At 34.6% G+C, this 21,688-nt stretch overlaps 1 protein-coding gene across 1 annotated transcript in view; it reads left to right on the forward strand.

Moving 5' to 3' along the window:
* Positions 1-12,421: 12,421 nt before the first annotated feature.
* Positions 12,422-21,688, forward strand: part of LOC140139768 (uncharacterized) — a 156,165-nt gene continuing 146,898 nt past the window's right edge. The window contains 2 exon segments of the mRNA XM_072161475.1: positions 12,422-12,931; positions 20,028-20,308. Of these exon segments, the coding sequence (XP_072017576.1) occupies positions 12,820-12,931; positions 20,028-20,308 (393 nt within the window). The 5' untranslated portion in view covers positions 12,422-12,819.

A 21,688-nucleotide genomic window follows, 5' to 3' on the forward strand; every position in this document is an offset into this window, starting at 1 on the left:
TGGGTATGAAAGGCAAATTGGCCCAAACCGGGGGCCCAAACACAATACATATTTTTTTAGAAAATTAAAAGAACAGATTTTTCAAGGAAACCTACGTTGTCTATAGGCCTACTTCACTTGACCCAAATATATGATTTATTTTTGTGATGAGATATTCCCAGGGGGGGGGGGAGATATTCGCACATGGAATTTTAGAGGGATTTTGATAGCAGTTCCACATAGAAAAGCTGCTCTGTCATGAGACTATGCTGTTTTGATTTTTAATTGATGCATTAATTTAAAAGTTGGCTGAATATTTTTGATGAAAGTCAACCTTTGACAAGATGTAACTTTGCTACGGAAAGTGATGACAAAACGGTTTTCAGTTTTGGCTTTCTACTCAAGGGCTTAATTAGATACTGGTACCGTATATTATTATAAAATGATGTGGTTTGATGGCAAATTTGAATTCACCTTTCATACGTATACAAAATAGTCCTGCTGTCAGCATTCCAGCAAGACTTTGACATCTGTTTTGAGAAAAGTGGGGGGATGAGGCTGTGGATCACGAAATGCCCTTTTTTAATGATATTAATTTTTATGAAGCATGGAAGCTGTGTTAAAAAAAAACACTGACCATAGTCCTTAACCCTAACCCTACCCGTGGTTTTTGTGCTATCGGAAGGGAAAGAAGGAACGAAAAAGGAGAGAAGATGAAGAAGAAAGTCACTTGGCACCCCCGGGATTCGAGCCTCGGACCCCTCGCATGCCACACAGAAGATCCCCAGCATGTAGCTACACAGGTGACGTTGGCCCGGCCAATGATTCCCTGGGTATATGACTTTGTCTGATTGCGTCATCAAGTCCCGTGGAATCCGTGCACGCAGAGCGGTTTTAATAGTGAGCTTTAGTGAGTCCTAGTTGGGTTAGGGTTAAGGAGGCATAGGAAAAACATGCATAGCTTAACCCTAACCCTACCCATGGTTTTTGTGCTATCGGAAGGGAAAGAAGGAACGAAAAAGGAGAGAAGATGAAGAAGAAAGTCACTTGGCACCCCCGGGATTCGAGCCTCGGACCCCTCGTATGCCACGCAGAAGATCCCCAGCATGTAGCTACACAGGTGACGTTGGCCCAGCCAACGATTCCCTGGGTATATATGACTTCGTCTGATTGCGTCATCAAGTCCTGTGGAATCCGTGCACGCAGAGCGGTTTTAATAGTGAGCTTTAGTGAGTCCTAGTTGGGTTAGGGTTTTATCACAATTAAGCAAAATCGCGAGAGGGCGCTAGCATGAGATGTTTTTTACGTTTATGCGCTTTATGTGTTCTAAAAAAGTAATATTATGATAAGGCCCTTCACAAAATAATTCTTAGTTAAACTGTTAACCGCCTGCGTCCAAATTGAAAATTGCAAAATATTTAAATTTATCTAGATATTTGGCCCTATGTTTTGAACTTGCATCACAAATAATATGAATTTTTACACTAATCAAGTTTCAAATTAGAATATCTCCACAACTACATTGTATCAACCCTAAACTAGCAAAATTATACATTTTTGGAAAGCTGAAGGCAAAAGCAATTTAAATATACACATTTCAACTCATTGTACAGGGTGACCTTGAAGTTATACAGGGTGGAATACAAAAAATCCAAATAAAAAATGGGTCACTTAATGCATTGTTTATTACTAACTTGCAGTTATAAACTGAAAGTAAACAACATTGATTTGGTTAGAGGTTATTAGTAGGGGAGAAAGAAAAAAATCACAGCTGTTTGGTAAACTAAAAATACAGAGTGTCCCAAAATATGTTCAAATTGTTTTACAATTCAACATATTTTAAACTGAAACATTTTACCCATAACCCATACAAAAAAAGGAAGTCCATTTAGATTCCACATCAAATTCGCTCTCAGAAAATGTAAACTTTGACTATGATAGGATAAGTAATTAAAATTTACAGCAACTTTTAGATTTTGAAGACATCCGCATTGCTTACATTGTACTATCAGTGTTTTAGAAAACGGGTAGTTGTGTACATAAAGAACACGATTTTGCTTTAAAATAACTTGCAGCAATCATAATATAAAATGCGAAAATCAACACAAGATATCGCCAGATCTTCACTCATCATTCACTTGACACACGATCATCAGTGACGATGTAAATAATAGAATGAAACTTAAATAAATAATAATGTTGTTTTCAAGCAATGAGAAAATATTATAATATATGTCATCTACGTTCATGATGTTCATCGGGATGTAGACAAATGGTTATTTTGGCCGTGTATGGACTTTTTCCCTTTTCCCTTCCCATCATGCTTTGCGGTGTCACTTCCGTAGTATTTGCGATAAATAATATTGACATACAAACAGTTCAAACCCAAGGGAACGTCCTTTATTATTATAATACTAGTTCTTTGTTATTATAATTTTTATATACCTACCTAATCCTCTTACGCCGTCGATGTTTATCTTTGGAGTGATGGGTTCTGATCGATTGGCTGTCACAATTAATATAGGCCTACAGTTATTTTAGAATTTTCAGTGGAGAAATTTTGATATTAAATGACACAATAATGAATGGGATGAATGCCTTTAAAATGAGACCAGTATGAACTTGGTGGTACATGTATGTTGTGTTAATGATAAACAGGGTTTAAGTTTAAAAAAATAAAGAAATACAAAAGAATTTTCAGATACAAATATATCATTAAAATTGCATGTTGGCAAATACTCATCAATTTTTTTCTTAACACCCCTAATTAATTGGCATTATAATACCTTTAAGGGGATACTACACCTTGCCCAATTTTGTGCCTATTTTTGCATTTTTCTCAAAAATTATAGCGCATTGGGGACAAGTAAGATATGTATATAGGGGCAAGGCCTACAACTACTGCACTGGAAATTTTATTTCAACACAGACAACAGTTGTGGAGTTACAGTCAAAAATGAGGGAAAACCAATATTTTATCAATAAATCAATAACTATTTGCTTTGAGTTGCTGAATTTTCGGTACAGTAGTTGTAGTCCATGCCCCTATATACATATCTTACTTGTCACCAATGTGCTATAATTTTTAAGAAAAATGCAAAAATAGGCACAAAATTGGCCAGGGGTGTAGTACCCCCTTAAAATGAGTATGAACATGGTGGTATGTTGCATTAACTATATACAGGGTAATTAGAAATAAAGAAATACAAAAGAATTGCGAGATACTAACATTATAATTTCATGACAGTAATTCTTTTGTATTTCTTAATCTTTAATTACTTGTTATACCGCTAAATACATGTACTGTACAGTGTATTATTATACACACACACAGTGGCTAGTGATAAACAAACAAGATACATATTTGGTGCATACGCACCAATATGAACCTCGCACCAATCGATTCGTGTTCCACGACTCTTTAGGATATTTGGTTTAAAAGATACAGGGTTAGGTGCACTAAGTACAAAAAGTGAATATATCTCATTAACCAATGATCCTACAGATATATGTCGTGTTGGACATCCTGGTCTTGACGACTTGCATGGGTCCTTCCTCGTAACAGTTTTAAGCGAATTGTATCACACAAGATATGTAGTTATTTCATAAGTGTTTAATAATAGCTTCACTGCTTCTGTTAGGTGGTTAGTAGATCTATCGGCTGAAACGGTCTTCTCTACACAAGTTCAAAATAAGAAGTGACTAGAGAAGTACCTAGGCTTGCTTGGGCAGGCTCCAACCCCTGAGTGGGTCCAAACTCACTTTGTATAGATTTGTAATTATCATCTCATTAACTCAACCAGATCTCTTGGAGTATTTATTTGTAAACATAATTATCCCCTTAACTGAGCCTATTTCTAAAGGTGTTTTTGGTCCTACTGAACCCTGAGAGATCATAACATGAGAGATCACGATGGTGCGTTTGGACTGCACTTAAAGATACTTAAGTGATCATTATGATGATAATGTAAGTGGTTGACACTTACTAGTTACCATGATTTGGTTCACCCAGGTGTTGGTGCCACCTAGCAAGCTTATGAATTACTAAATATGTTTTGATAAGATAATTAATTTGGCAATTAGTATAGTGATTCCTAAGACAATAGGAATCACAATACCAATTAGTATGTATGATATATCTGGCCTCTTACATATATATGCGGCCACTGACCTTTTTGTTCCTTACGACCGGAGGAAAAGTTCGACATATCTCCCGACTCTCTAGGATATTTTGTTAACGCGGCTGTGTACTCTAGACATTGTTTCTTTCGCGAAATTGAGCTTTTTTGAAATGTATTTACTTTGTTATGTTTTTATAAATACAAGGAAAGAAAATCCAGATTTGTTAACTCCAACTGCTTTATTTTATGGATTTTATTTCACTGTTTCACTCGTTTCCGCAATTTAAAAGGAAAGAAAATCTTTGTTGTACCATCGGGGTATACGCGAGCAACAACACATCGCGTTTTGTAGACGCGCAATTTGTTAACGCACAGATACACCACGGAAGCACTGATTTAATAAAACCTAGCGGTCAAATGGCTCCGTTTTAGCTGATAAAATGTGAATTTTTTCAAGTTCTTTCCCCGATTTAAACATCAAGATATGAATAGATTTCGCCCAAACTTCTCAAGGGGCTGTGATCATGTAATGTAATGTAAGGTAGAAAAACGAGAACTGCCGCATTCTCCTGTGAGCTTCGATCAAAGTGCAAAATGTGACCACTTTAAACTTCAACTGCCGCATTCTCCTGTGAGCTTCGATCAAAGTGCAAAATGTGACCACTTTAAACTTCAACTGCCTTTATTTCAATGTTCATTTTCTCGGTAACATGTCGATTTAGGTACACGATAACTCAATAAATACAGCATCTATAGGTAAACAATTATGCTCATCATAAAAAGCATGATCAACTTAAGAAACGGTTTTCTCATTTTTTTATATTTTGGTCTATTTCCGATTTTAGGCATCATTTTGTGCAAATAGGCGCTTGTGAATTTAAAAAGTTCATTTTGATGCCTTATATGGTCAATATCTTAAAAATAAGGCCAATATCAAAAACTAAAAAAAACGTTTTTAGAATGGTGTCTCAAGATTAAGAAAAAAACAAAACAAAAATTTTTGGAAAGAGTGTTTTTTTGTTATGATGTACCGAACAAAAATTGCCCAAAACTCACTTTTTTGTGATTTTCTTCATAAATGTTGTTTTTACACCAAATCTGTATTTATATTAAGATTCATTGATGTATTGCCTTTATAAAAATTTATACCTTTATATGTCTTGCGAGAATAATTACAAAGTTATGGCACTTTTACTACATGCATGTCTGAGAGTACACAGCTGCCTTTTAAAAAAAGATACAAAGATATGTGCACAAAGTACAATAAGTGGCTATATCTCATTAACCAATGATCATACAGATACGCGACCACTGACTTTTTTGTTCCTTATGACCAGAGGAAAAGTTTGACATACAGCACGACTCTCTAGGATATTTGGTTAAAAAGATAGAGGATTAAGTGCACAAAATTAAAAAAGTGACTATATCTCATTTTAAAACCAATGGTCCTACAGATATACTATGACCGCTGACCTTTTTGTTCCTTATGACCAGAGGAAAAGTTTGACATATCGCACGACTCTTTAAGATATTTGGTTAAAAAGATAGAGGCTTAAGTGCACAAAGTACAATAAGTGACTATATCTCATTAACCAATGATCCTACAGATATGCGACCGCTGACCTTTTTGTTCCTTATGACCAGAGGAAAAGTTTGACATATCGCACGACTCTTTAGGATATTTGGTTTTAAAAAAAGATAGAGGCTTAAGTGCACAAAGTACAATAAGTGACTATATCTCATTTAAAACCAATGATCGTACATATACGGTCATTTTCACGGTAAAGGGTGTAACTTTGGATTTTTAACATTTTAATCCGAAGTGTTCTAATAAAGCCACAGAATTCCATGATTTTTGGCCACATAAGTCATCTAGTTAGCAGCTACCTTGGGTAGCATAATCAGCTTTGGGAGTTACTGCGTTCAGTTTTAGCAGGCTTAAATGTACTTAATATTGCCATTTTGAAAAACTATAAAAAACAGTAACATTTTGTAAAACCCTGTGTTTTCTTCAGTTAGTTCATGGATAATTTTTCTTATCCTGAAAGTACAGTCATATGTTCAGTAAACACTGCCACATTAGATTTAATTGTGAACAGCCCTGTATTTTTGAGAACCGGACTTCGATATTTGTCGCTTCGAGGTTTCATTTTCCGTTAACAATTGTTAACAAACTTTGTGGGTGTAGCTTTGGTTCATAATTCTTGGTTATTTCTTCACTTCTTCTTGATTCATAACAGTTGTTATCTTAACTTGAAATGGGTAACAAAAATTAGTCGATTTGCAAGCTTTAAAATTTTTTATAAAATCTTGACTTCAAAGAGCCGTTTTTCCGTTAACTTTTTTGAAGCCTCCAAACAAACTGTTCAGCAAGCTTGTGCAAATATAAATAAAAGAGCTCATCCAATCTATTTATCAAAATGTAGCAAAGTAGATCCTCAAGTCACATGTTTTTAAATCGTGGAGATATATATCACCGCTTGAAAATGGGACCCAATACAAACTTTCCGTTAACAATTGAAGCCTCCAAACAAATGAAGCCTCCAAAACAACAATAAGATTAATTATCATCTATGCATATCTAAATTGGTGTGTTTCATACTGATATCTGCATTGTAATTATTACTTGATATGTGCAGAATGTCATAAATTTAAAAAAAATTTGACATTATGGTTAATGTTTGAAAAATATACTGATACCCAAAAAGCCTGTTTCGGAGGCTTCACATGCAAAAAACACCATACTTAACAAATGGGTGAAAAAATTATCATGTGATAAATCTACAATATCTGCCGCATAGAATCATTGATTCAATACACACAAGAAAATAACAGCTTAGATGATCCCAACACTGTTGTTTTCAAAAAAACTACTTCTGCAATGTTTAACAATTGTTAACATGACGCCTCCGAAACAAAAAAAATGACTTACTGTGATAATTTAATTTTTGTCACAACTGAAATTCAATACTTAGAAGCAAAGCATGAAAATTGGTAATTGTGATATTTTTTACCTATTTTTTATGTCAACTTGTAGTAGTTAGCCAAATATTTTACTTTTATGATCACCTGAGTTGTTAACTGAAGCCTCCGAAACACAAATCGCTTGAATTGCCATTTCTAAAAAATAACTCCAATTTCTGTGAAACTTGGCTGGGAGATTCCTTTCATCAAGTAGTATTTGTACATGAAGTTAGACATTCAAATTATTTTAGGAACCCAATTAAAACTTAAAAAATATGTTTAAGGTTTGGAAATTTCCATTGTAAATGACACTTGATGTTAAAAATTTTCAAAACTGCAATTACAAACATAGCAAAACATGGTATAAAATTTAACTTATATCTGTTGACTTACTTTGGAATGGGATTTCACATGTATTCCAGCTTTCATGTCATAATTTTCTGAGGTTATGTAAAATACATTTTTTCTTAGATTTTAACCAAAATGTTATGGAAATGTCAAATTTTTATTAGAAATCAAAAGGTTTAAGCCTTGAAACATTATTTTACTGGAATTTAAGTTGCTTCTATGCATGATTTCAGTAAACAGAAACATATTTAAGTGGTTTGAAATTTTGACCCTAAAAATCAAAAGTTACACCCTTTACTGTGAAAATGACCATACACGACCACTGACTTTTTTGTTCCTTATGACCAGACGAAAAGTTTGACATACAGCACGACTCTTTAAGATATTTGGTTAAAAAGATAGAGGCTTAAGTGCACAAAGTACAATAAGTGACTATATCTCATTAACCAATGATCCTACAGATATGCGACCGCTGACCTTTTTGTTCCTTATGACCAGAGGAAAAGTTTGACATATCGTGACGACTCTTTAGGATATTTGGTTTTAAAAAAAGATAGAGGCTTAAGTGCACAAAGTACAATAAGTGACTATATCTCATTTAAAACCAATGATCGTATATATACACGACCACTGACTTTTTTGTTCCTTATGACCAGAGGAAAAGTTTGACATATCGCACGACTCTTTAAGATATTTGGTTAAAAGATAGAGGCTTAAGTGCACAAAGTACAATAAGTGACTATATCTCATTAACCAATGATCCTACAGATATGCGACCGCTGACCTTTTTGTTCCTTATGACCAGAGGAAAAGTTTGACATATCGCACGACTCTTTAGGATATTTGGTCAAAAAGATAGAGGCTTAAGTGCACAAAGTACAATAAGTGACTATATCTCATTTAAAACCAATGATCGTACATATACACGACCACTGACTTTTTTGTTCCTTATGACCAGACGAAAAGTTTGACATACAGCACGACTCTCTAGGATATTTGGTTAAAAAGATACAGAGTTAAGTGCACGGCAAGTACAATAAGTGACTATATCTCAAAACCAATGATCGTGCAGATACGCGACCACTGACTTGTTTGTTCCTTATGACCAGACGAAAAGTTTGACATATAGCACGACTCTTTAGGATATTTGGTTAAAAAGATACAGGGTTAAGTGCACAAAGACCAAAAAGTGACTATATCTCATTAACCAATGATCCTACAGATACGCCGACCGCTGACTTTTGTGTTCCTTAAGACCAGAGGAAAAGTTTGACATATCGCATTTAATCTCTATGATGATTGGTTAAAAAGAAAGAGGGTAAAGTGCACAAAAGTACAAAAAGTGTCCATATCTCTTTAAACCAATGATATTAGGCCTTGACCACCGACATCAAAAAGAACTATAGATTGACCCAGTATAACACCCCTAATAACCATGAAACCCTTGACCCACCACTTACTCTCAATGACACCTCTTGACCAACCATGACACCCCATGACCCACCCCGGCACACCTTCACCTTCTGAGCACCTTATCATGGCACTTGAGAACCAAAGATCCAAAATAAAAATGACAGACACATCCCTTTATAAAGGAATTTGATCATAATTGATATTTTCAAATTGACGTATAAGTAACATAAATTTATTGCTTTTAAGCTTTCCCTCCGGTCTTTCCTTTTAAGGAATTTTATCAAAGCGTCAGATCAGTGCCCCAAACGAACGAATTTCTCAACATGCATGCTCAATTCAAATCAACCTCTATGCAGAAAACAAATTATTGTTGTTTCTAAAAACACTATTTTCTCTGAAAATAGTGAAATTTTATGTTTTTTATATTACACACTATCATCGCTTGAATATTTGTTTTAATAAAAGTATCATAAATATTTAAATGAAGGTAATTATAATTTACTATATTCAGGCTTTCCCCATGTCCCCACGCTTGATTCAGAAGTAAACATTAATACCTCGCCTCCGGAGGCGCGAGGAATAACATGTTGTATTTTATAAAAGAAACCGTGGGTACTAGTATATTCTTCATCCCATTCAATCAAAAGGAAAATAATTCAATGTTGTACCGCCAGCATTCTTGTTATAATTTAATAATGAAATGTATATTTTCATTCTGTCTGTTTCAAATTTCAAGAATACTTGTGAAGTGTAAATTTGTATTGCAAAATGGCATGTAAGGGATATTTTAGCGATAATAATTGTTTGTGATTTTAATTTTAATGTTCTGAGCAGTTTTGCAGTTTCTGGTATGCAAACAGCTTCACATTAAAAGGCTATTTTCACTAGCTTTTATTTTTTACAGTTCTGAAATTAACCTTGAAAAGTGTGTAGAATATTAAAACACTGGCAAAAATTGTCCCCACTACATGTACCGCAAGTGTAATTTTAATATACATTGTATTACAAATAAATGACAAATGAGGGAAACAATAAATTCAAAATGTGTCACATAAAAAACAATTATGGATCGTATGAAATGTGTAGAAATGAACAGTTATGAGAAAAATTGATGTATCAGGCAAAAAAACAAACAAATTTGTTTACTGTAAGCGTGCATGCATTTCGCTTTTTGATGACTAATTGTGCGCATTTGAAATTTATTTTCACTTACAAAGGGAAAAAAAAAAAAAAACACAAAATAATATAAAACACTGGAGTAAACATTCACACATTATACAACACACGAGCATAGTGAAAAACTACTGCAGGTTGAAAGGGGGTCATAAATATTCTTGAATATGAAGAAATGTGATTTTTGTGTGTGTTAGAGAGACCCACTGTAAAATTCCATTCCAATTTCAAAAAAAAATTGAAGACATGGATAATAAAAATAAATAGAAAAAAACACATTTCGCATTTGACTTTTTTGACCTGCTACAGGAAACAAACATGGTTTTTTTTGCCTCTCATGGGGAACATTAAAATAATCTTCTTTTATTTATTATATTTAAAAAAAATGTAATGTATGATTTTATTTTTTTTTGTTCTCAATAATAATGATTGAAATCCTAAATGGTAATAAAACGTTTGGTTTTACACATGTATATATGATTGTTGCATGAATGCAATGTAAATAATAACTGTTCATGTAACCAATCAAAAATAAATACTTTTTTCACCATTATCAAATTCAATGTGTAGACACATTTATTTTTTCTAAATACTCAATTAATTTATGAATAAAAATCACAAGCATTTACTCATGCGTTATTAACATATTTGGACAGGTGTTCAATGCAGTGTACAGCTGACAGTACACTATGGACCGCAATAGCATCATCCCAGTGGCATAGTCCAATAACATCAATTACATGATCATAGTGCAAAATTTGACCTCAAGTTGCAGAGTATGAGTTTTTGTACTCACATTTTCAAAGGTCATTCAAGAAATGTACAAATGTATTGGGGTTTAAGAACTGTGCCCTGATAGATGAGCATATTGTGGATCCTAGTGGTAGTCCCATCCAGGGTGTGGCTTGTGATTTGTATTCTAGTAACAACTACAGGTGCTAATTAGTATTACCTGGGTTAATTAATAAAGCTAGTTATACATGTATACATGCACTATTGCCTATGAAAATGTAAAATATTATATAGGCCATATTTTTCAAAGTCATCAATAATTTGTCTAATTCAGGAAGTAATTCAATTTATGAGGAGTGTCCGCTTTTCCATGTCGATTTTAACACAAATAATAACTAAAATGTGAGCATTTTCTACATTTAAAAGGGCATTCCGTGATCCACAGCATCATCCACCCACTTTTCTCAATAGATTTTATATCACTGGAAACCTCTGGCTACATAATGTTTATGTACAAAACATTTCCTGCAGATTAATTCATTTGGCAAAGATATCTTGAAATTTGAATTTCGTTCTGGTATACTAGAACAAAATTACAACACATTGTCTACACATGTATATGGAGCAGTGTACACATAATCATGCATAACTCGCAAACGCAAAATTGGATTCAACTGAAATTTTGGGAATGAGCTTTTTTTGTGGATATCTACTGAAAAATGTCATAAAGAGAGGATGCTAGGATCACAAAATACCCCTTTAAGCTGTTAATAACAATTAATTTATTCACTAAATTTTAACACTTTTCCATTTGTCTACATTTCTCCCAATACAGGTAGTAGGCGATTATATCCCTGCTTGAGCCTCGGTGTGATATGGCCCTACATACAGGAAGCAGTCTTATTCTACAATTAAGACCTTTATTGATTCTTCCATGTGCAACAAGACTACAAGAAATCACCGGCCAATTAGGGAACAGCTTTTGAAATCACCAACCAATCAGGACCAACATTTGAAAGCATCAGCCAACCAGGGGCCAGCATAGAAACAGATACTAGTACCACTTCCTGTTGGTATTATAAGTTTTGACTCGTTGTATTGTTGAAGCATTGTGTTTTCAACACAACTTTGACTATCCAATAGAGTTCTGGATTCAAACATTTTTGATCGTTGTTTTATAACTGTATGAAAGTCCACAGGCAAGTGAGGGCAGTATACATTTGTGTAGAATCAAACTCTTGACTGGCCACATAAGTTTATCAAGTTTGCTTCCCACTCAAAGCAAAGTTTGGTTTTGCAAGCGAGGGACTTCTTCAGACAAGCGAGGGCAGTATTCAAGGTAGTACAGACTAAAGTTTTGCTTAGTGCAGTCACAGTGTAACAAAGTAAGGCACTTCACTTGAGAGCACGCCATCAGCTGCTAGTGATATGTCCCTTATGGCATTATAACTAGGGCTTGACAACATAGGTACGCTCCACAGGATCCGACCAGAGTGGAATAATCTCAAATTCGTGCTGAACCACATCGTAGTCATCATGGGGTGTTTACTAGATTGGGATCATTAAGGATTCATAAAGCGCCTCGAGCTATATTATCGCAGTTTGGGATCGGTTGTACACCATTGTAGAGATTGCTTAGTGGCTAGCTACTGATATGCCCTTCACTGTGTGAGCATTGGAGGAAAATCAACATATTTACGTGGAAATACATGTGAATTTGTGAAGGAAAATTTCAACAACACATTTGGACTCTTAAATTATTTCCTAGGCAGAGAATTTCAACTTGCTCAAGTGTTGAACAACCAGAAGCCTGGAGAGAGATTTCTTTTTACAGAAAAATGCTCCATGTTCACAATAATACCAGCTAGACCCAAGCAGTTTTATGATACCAATTTTTGCTACAGTTCGGAAAAATGTTATCATTACATTAAGTTGTAATGAAATGATCATGAACTAAAAACAATGGAATTACTTACGGAAATAATATGGCAAATCTAATCATGGAATTATAAGCTCCAAATTTTGTTGGTGCTAGTTTGATATTTTTGATATTTTTGGAGAACTTTGGAAGGAGAAACTTTTCTACACAATGCAGATGCAGAGTAGAGGATGCTACAACATACTAACATTATGTACTGATATAAGACAGTATGGCGTACACTATAGAACTTTGTTATTATTTATTTATTTAATAGTTTTAGGTGAGTATGCTTTTTGTTGTGTGTATTTTTCATTGTTTCGCTGCCTAAATTCCATGTTTTTGTTTATTATTTTTATCCCAGGGTGGTCACTTCCATTGTGGCCTGTACACCATCCACGATAATCAACTTTTGAAAAGCACCCTTAGAAACAAGGATTTAACCCTTGGCTAAAACGATACCCTAAACTGTTTTCACACCCTAAACAGGGATTTTATTCCTTGCATCAAATTTCATACCCTAAATTTCATTTCCGCCTATTAGCAATTGCAATTTTGCTACCCTATTTTCCAACTTTTTTGACACCCTGAAACACGATACACGCAGACATCGTGCCTACCCACAAAAACCTATCCTTTTTACACATTTTTATTATCGCGGATGGTGTACAGGCCACAATGGGAGTGACCCCCCGGGTATTTTATACATTTCTCTGTTATGTTTATGTTGTGCATACATGTACATGTTTGTTTGTGTATTACAGATGATATGTGGTGTAAATTGTGTGAACATGTCCAGGAACATACAATAATTGTATGTCAATATTTGTATGTTTGGGAGTGTTAATTAGGCTAGATATATTGTGATGTACCACTACAAATACTGTATTGTTCCTTTAAGCACCCAGTCTCTATTAAACACCCACCCCCAAAATTTTCCAAAATAAAATTGAAAAAGCAATAAAATTTACATGTTATTAAAAATGCAAATATACATTCAATGAACAGAATGTTTTGTTAGATTAGATCATTCCTAAGTCTCACTTGCAATATATTATAGGAATTTCATTTCTCATGATGATGAGCCATTCCTCCTGCAAACAGACATGTCTAAAACTGAAATGGGTGGTGTTATTTTGGTCATTTAATGTAAAAATGTACACAAAAAATTGATCCCTAATAAACGCCCACCCTTCATGAAATATCACAGTAGATCTCAGTGCTGTGGCTTGAACTGCTATGTACTACGGGAGGCATTGAATCTGATCAGTGTTGCATGGGAAAACATTGAAGAATCAAAACAGTCTCACAAAAATACTCCCATGCAGCAGGGATATGAGACAACATATCCCTGCATGTAGCATGTAGTTCACTAATTTTATGATGAAATCAAAACTGTTTCTTTGAATTTTACATTTTCATGACAATTATCTTGTTTTTTGCTAAAAAGCCGCAACCATTTTCACAATAAGTGGAAGAATATATTCAAAAATTGTAATGTTTTACAATATAATTATAATGTGCACCCCCTCCTCCATTAAACAAGTCATTGGCAATTAAGCTGATATGAGTAGTGATTACTACCAGGCCCGTACACAGAAATTTTTGGGGGGGGGGTAGCAGATTTGAAAGGGGGATTTTGTGAAAAGTAGACCTTCCCAAAATTTTGACCTTTTTTGACTAAAGTGAGCTTTTTTGTGACAATATGCAAATTAAAAAAGTCCCTGCACCCTCTTGCTTTTTACGACCTGACAACTACCTAGGGATAATGAGATAAGTCAATACAACTGTTTTCCTGGTTTGCAGTACACTTTGTAAACATTTGCTTACAGATAGCCTTTACCCTTTTAATTGTTTCTAAATATGTTTATTGATAAGCGTTTAAATTTTATTGGTCCTGTTAATTGTTCCTATTCTTAAAATACAATGGTACTTTTAGGCCAAGTAAAATAAAAGACATGTTTCACGTCCGGGTTTTTGAAAAAAGGGAGGAAGAGGGGGCTTTTTAATTTTTATCGCAAAGTCTGTGTAAATACCCATAATTAGAGCTGTTTTAGCGTATACAATAATGGCTGTAAAAAGGAGGAGGCCTCTTTTTATTTGTTGTTCTGAGAGATAGGCCCCCACCCCTCTAACTATCACAAAACCTTATAAAAGTGTTTCTTGTATATTAGCAATTAAGGCTATATAGAAAGCATCTCGACTTCCAAGACATATTTTTCGAAAAGTTACTGAATTTCAAAAAATAAAAATAAAATTGAAGAAACCTCAAAAAAGGAAGCGGGAGGGGACGTGAAACATGTTTATTTTTTTTATTTGGCCTTATTAGAAAGAGAAAATTCAAAATCACTTATATGTATATAACCTGAAATTTATTTAAAAACAATTTAATTAACAACATTTTGACCTTCTTAATACCAATAGAGCAAACCAGATTTCTCCACAGCTGTCACAAACCTAATATTTACACTAAAAGTCATTGACATGCACCAAAAAGTAGGATAGCAAGGCAAGCACAGGGCAAGTTTGTGTAAATTTTCTTAGTCTCTGTCCTAGCCAGCTTGCGCTCCTTCGTCACTAAACAAAAACAAACCGTGTGGCGACAAGCTTGAAATAACGATCGCTGATTGGTTCATGAATTTCCATTAGGCAGAGTAAAACATGTTTCTTGTCCCCTCGCACTTTTTTGTTGGCCACTTCAATCTGATTTGTAATATTGAATTGAATTGTTCCAGTTTTGACAACCCTGGATAACACAAGAAAACATTGAAGCTTATTTCCACTGGGGTCCATTTGAATACCGGGACCGGTTGAACAAGTCTCAGGGGTTAACACCCTACTCTTTTCAAAACTGGCTGCAAGATACATGTACAGGTATGGCTCTCTGCACATGGGACCAACGGCTTAACATCCCTTCCGAAGAACGGAGTACTTTCATGATTCATTTACATGTAGTATGTACACAATAAATTCAGTCATAAGGTTTGAAAAAAGATGTCTCTAGAGGAAGCTAGAGGAAGAGCTGCTTGCTATAGCTTTGCTATTAAATACTAATTATACAAGAAACACTCTGGAAGGTTCAATGAAACAAAAAGGCCTCCCTTTTCCAGGTACCGTACTGACGCGAGTATAGTCCCACCTTCGAGTAAAGTCCCACCCCCAAATTTTCGAAAAAATTTAAGTTATTTATTTTTTCGGCTTTGGAGTGTCCCTGGACCTAGACCTAAATGCTAGGATCATTCATGGTTGATTTTTTTTTTAAATTGAATTTTGCACGGTGTTTTGTGTTTTTAATATGAAAATTGATACTTTGTTTTCATGTCATACTCTATTAATGATATCAAAATGCATTCAAATTCAATTTTAAATTTTTTTAGGTCAACCATGAATGATCCTAGCATTTAGGTCTAGGTCCAGGGACACTATAAAATCGAAAAAAATAAAAAATTAAAATTTTTTTTTTTTTTAATTGAATTCAGTATAGTCCCACCCCTCAATTTTGAAAAATGTTCACCCAAAAACGGGGTGGGACTATACTCGCGTCAGTACGGTATTATTGTATTCACTAAGTCTGATTTGAAAAAATTGGTCAAAAACTGTCAAATCAGCTGTGCTTTTTTTTTCAGGTTTAAAAGTCCCTTTGGTCTACAGGGGTTTCAGAGTTCCAGCAGCACACCCCTGTCAAAATGTAATTAGCACAACATGGTCTACATGTATAAAGCATCATTCATTTTTTAAATGTTATTGAATTATTTTCTTTTTAAAAGAAAAAGTTAAAATAATTAAAATTTGAATAATGATTGATAGAAAAGTATTACAATAAATTCTAAATTGTTTAAACAATTTTCATCCTTGCCATTTTCCTCTTAAATTCTAGTCTCAATATTAGGCTACTTTATTATTTTATGACTAATGAGTATTGTTACTGTCTCTATTTATATAAATTATTTACTACATCTTGAATAATTAGTTTTAATGTACTGCAATTATTGCTAACACTATCAAACAAAGGCTTAAGTGCATAATTTGATTGGTATAACCACAGACTCTGGAAAGTGTAGGATCTGTGGTACTACTAAACTAGTATAAACCCATTTGTTCAAGGTCAAAAGCTTTTGTTGGAACAAAATGCACATCATTAATTAATACAGACTCTTTGTTCACAAATAGGGACACCTGAAAGGAAATGCTATTTTAGTGTTTCACAGGCAAGATATCATACACTTCCCACAATGCATTTCTTCCATTTCAATTTTCTGTACTGATTTGCTACATGTATCTACATTTAGTGCAACATGGGTCAATAATGATAAAAAGTACAATTAGCAGAGCCCGGGGGCACTTCCATTACAGATATGCATCATGTGCCTCGGGTTAGACCCCCTTTTTCAAACTGGCTTGTACCCAATGACCCCCTTTTTTGTGTTATGGTCCTACCTATTACCCAATGACCCCCTTTAAAAAAAATTCATGTACTCAATGACCCTCTTTTTTCTATTTCCTGCTACCCAATGACCCCTTTTTAATTCCCAAATTTAGGTGGTATTTGTGTTCTCCTCCAGAAATAATGAGATTTCTCAAATTTCCAAGGTGGCCAAGTTGTTTTTTCGCAGTTTGGCACTTATTTATGTGTACTTATAAATGATGCTCTTTTGGCAATCCTGTACCCAATGACTCCCATTTTACAATTTGTTACCCCAATGACCATCCTTTTTTCAAAGTTTCATACCGAATGACCCCATTTTTTGAGGCTGTGTACTGAATGACCCCATATTTTTGTAATTGTACATTTGACCTGAATGCCCCCTACTTTTAACATGGCCGAGGCACATCCCTGCCATTTCAGATAGGGAGTGCCTCCCCCGGGAGCAGAGCGCATCCAGATCTTGCAAAAGATAGTTATTTCTTGACTAACGACCCTTGTTTTAATAATAGCCAGTCTATTCTCAACATGAAAACCCCAATGAAAACAAAGGGAACCTGTAGGGCCTATATAAAGTGTCATTTCATCCATCTGGGCATATACTGACCCATTCCATGTCAACTCAGGGATTTAGCACCTCTTCAATTTTTTTTTTTCTGTGTGGTGGTAGATATTGATGAAAAGTAAAATTCGAAAATGTGAGCTTCATACTCATTTTGAGCGTTTTCCCTAAGCATCAATTTGAAATTTAGGGGTCAGCGTCAAAATGTTGCATCATAGAGTTGTATTCTCACACACATTTTGATTTCGCATGTATAATGACTTATGTACAACTCTATGGAGAATGCAAACCTTACTGATGTGTTGAAGCCATCGAGTCCCAAAACCAATATCTCTCAGAAATGTTGTCCAAGGACATATTTTCAACATACCTGAAGTTGATGGTGGATCAAAATGCCTGACATTGGTTTTCAGGGGGGTCAACATGTACAAAAAATGTACAATTGGGGTTTTGCATGGGTAATATCTCAGCTAAAAATATTCTAATAAGCTCAATATTGGTTAAGAGTAATGTCCTACCAAAGGGCTCTGACTAGCAAAAAAAATGGACAATAAATTATTTTTACTTTTGGAGTTTTGACCCCCAAAGTTGGTCCCGATGGACGGTTGCATTTTGAGGGCCCTATATCTTTTAAAGTAAAGGAGTTACAAGTTTTCTGATGCCAGATTTGAATTCTACACAAATAAGTACCCCAGGATACATACTTTTCAAAGTTGTAAATGGTTCCCTTTATACATTCATGGACCTCCAAACATCGCTTTCGCTATGCACATTTTTACGCTGACCTCTAAATTTCAAATCGATGCCACGGAAAACTAAATGGAGAATGAAGCTCAAATTTTCGGATTTTACTTTCTCATCAATATCTACCACCACACAGAAAAAGAAAAAATTGAAGAGGTGCTGCGTGCACATCCCTGGAGTTGACATGGAATGGGCCTACTGTTATTAGGTGATGCATGTTACAAAGGATTTTGGGAAGGGTAAGATAGGCCTACCTTCTCTGAGTATGTCAATTCAAAAAGAAAATAAATGGCTTAATTAATGTCTTCCAACAAGCCACTACAATAATTGATTGATGATTTGCACAAATAGATTGGCTCTATGCTGTGTCTAATTTTGTGTTGGGTGCTGAAAATGATTTGTAATTTTTCCTAAAATAAATTTATCAGGATGATTTTGTTAGTATGATTCCTATTTCGCAAAAGTTGTTGTATAGAAATCCAGAAATTATTGATATAAAATGATGCTTTACCTCAACGACAAGTTCTTACTACATCATACAATGTAGTTAGTACTCAAAGGGTTTTGAATTGGCAATTTTAAGTGATAACTGCATGAAGTACAAACATGATGGGAAAATTTGTAATAATAACAATGATAATAATAATAATAATAATACAATAATAATGTTTAAATAAATTGATAGTAGACAACAGACAGCTCTAAAAACAAATAAACAAATGTCGATAATCAGGCCCTATAGGATAGGGTAAAATGGAAAAAAACCTTTTGCCAGTTTCAGAAAACCCTTGAATTGAAAAAATACTGTGCAAATATTATCGCTATCTGATCATTTTCAACCCATTATAATAATTTGGGGTTTAAAATACAATGATTGTTTCCTACATGTATTTTCAAAGATCCTAAAAATAAATTTATCAGGTCTTTTGTAATATTTAGAGGTGTTTTAATTTCTATTCAATGGCATAACCTCCATGTGTGTGGCATTGGATCAACACATGGTAGTTCAATTTCAATTTCGAATCATCTGGCTTATTCATTTCAGCATAATTATGGTCAATGTCATGAACATGAAAATATACAAAGCTGGGAATAATCCTCTGGATAATGTTTGTGGGTTGTAAAGAATAATTCAATTTACTAGTATAAGTAGGTAGGTTTAATATTTGGGAAAAATAGTAGTAACCAAACTGAAAATTTACATTTTGTAAATGTAAGGGCCCAAACATGTACAAATGTGACATGATGCAACAAATTGGAAATTGAGATGAAGGCTAAGATGTGGAATAAAAAACAAAATACATAAGGCCAAAAAAAAGTGGTTTGTCTCAAAGCTTGCGCGCACATTTGTAAAACTGTACGATTTGAAAAAAAGAAATGCAGAATTTTTTATTTCAAAAAAAAAAATTATTTTTTTCTGAATCTGATTTTTTTTTCTCAAAATACCATAAAAATACCAAATCGAGAAAATTAAAAAAAAAAATTGCATTTTTTTTCAAACCACTCGTGAGCTTTGAGATAAACCTTTTTTTTTTTTATTAAGAAAATAGACATCACAAAACTTTATTTGAATGAAAAATCAATTTTAATTTTAAAATTATTTGTGCAAAAAGTAAGTAAGGAACATTCTTATATATTATTTTATTACAGGAACACATGTAAATATATGTACAGGGCAGGCCCTACCAGAAAAATACATAGACATAGACGCATATATCAGATACAGTAGCGTAGCAGACCCCGCCACCAACCAGCTGAATGGAGCAGAAAGCGTACTGGAATTCCGCTTCAAATATTGCAACGATTACGGCATGCTGATGTACCAGGATGGGGGCGCAAGTCCCGCCAAGCAAGGGTTGTATTTTGCTGTCGGAGTTAACAGTAGGAGGATTTATTTGGAATGGAGAGTAACGACTGGATCACTTGTTGAGGTAGGGAATTCAATGTGTTGGAATTAATAGCTGCCCTATGTCAGGGATGTTAGGGCCGTTCACAAACACTTGTAAGGGGGGGGCCTGATGCAAAAAAATTTCATCGCATAAATTTTTTGGGGCCCCCCTTTACAGACCCCAAAAATTTCAGGGCCCCCTTTTTGACATGAAAATTATGGGTCAACCCCATAGAAAAGCATATAAACTCAATTTTTCCAGGAAAATTTGTTGTCATTTTTTCCAGGGCCCACCCTTAGGAGGGTCACAAATTTTCAGGGCCCCCTTTTTGCATGAGCCCCCCCCCCCTTACAAGTGTTTGTGAACAGTCCCTTAGTTTACAGGATTAATCTGGAATTACAGATTTTTTGGGTCCAAATTTCTGCAATTTCTTTTATTTTCATCACACTATTTTTTGGCTTTTTAGCCCAAATTCACACGCTATTTCCAGATTTGCAGGTTTTGTCTACAGACCTGCTTGCATCCCTACTATTTTTACAGCTATTTAAAGCAGCCTGGATGATATTCCAAGGGCAAAATCCTGTCTTTGATATGATGAAACAGGGTTCCAAAAGGGCAGATTTTACATTTAAGATGCAGTACAGTATGATATTCAGACCTGTTTTAGGGACTGCCCGCCCCTGTGGTGCTTGCAAAATCAGTAGAACTATGCATTTTGGACTATAATTATGAGTCCCTCCCCAGGGTCTCTGGGCAAGCCCTTGCAGGAGCTGTTATTTGCACTCTCTGTATGACTCCGAAAATATTAATAGCTGATGTTAAAATCATGATCCTACAGAAATGTAAGCGCCTTTTATATCACTCATACATAAATTCTAGACAGTTCATTGGTTGATTACCATTTATCATTTTTACCATCACCCTCTCCGTGTGATAGTCTTTACCATCACAGTGCCTGCCGTAGTGCGCCTGCACTCTTGGACTCGCCGATTTAGTTATGGGGTGGACCCCAAAATGTGAAGTATATCACGGCAAAACATGGTGTTATGTTGATGAAAAAATGTATTTCCTACCTTAAATAGTATTTTAGTAATAGAATTTATGCATGAGTGATATAAAACAAATATTAACTGTCTTAAATTTGTAATGGTGAAATATATATCACTGGTGAAAGATGTATTGTTCCATTCCACTCGCTGCCCGCTCATGGAATGGAACAATCCATCTTTCACCTCGTGATTATATTTCGAGCATCACACTCATAGACAGTTAATATTTGTATAACATTATTTGAGGGTGTTATCAAGAAAACAAGAGTTTAATTCACTAGCAGAATCAGTTGATTTTTTATCACAATTTGCATATTTCTATCAAAATATCAAGAAGTTGGTCGTACGTTTTGGATGTCAAAATAATACGACT

The sequence above is a fragment of the Amphiura filiformis genome, chromosome 18 (assembly GCF_039555335.1).
Source record: "Amphiura filiformis chromosome 18, Afil_fr2py, whole genome shotgun sequence".
Classification (NCBI taxonomy): domain Eukaryota; kingdom Metazoa; phylum Echinodermata; class Ophiuroidea; order Amphilepidida; family Amphiuridae; genus Amphiura; species Amphiura filiformis.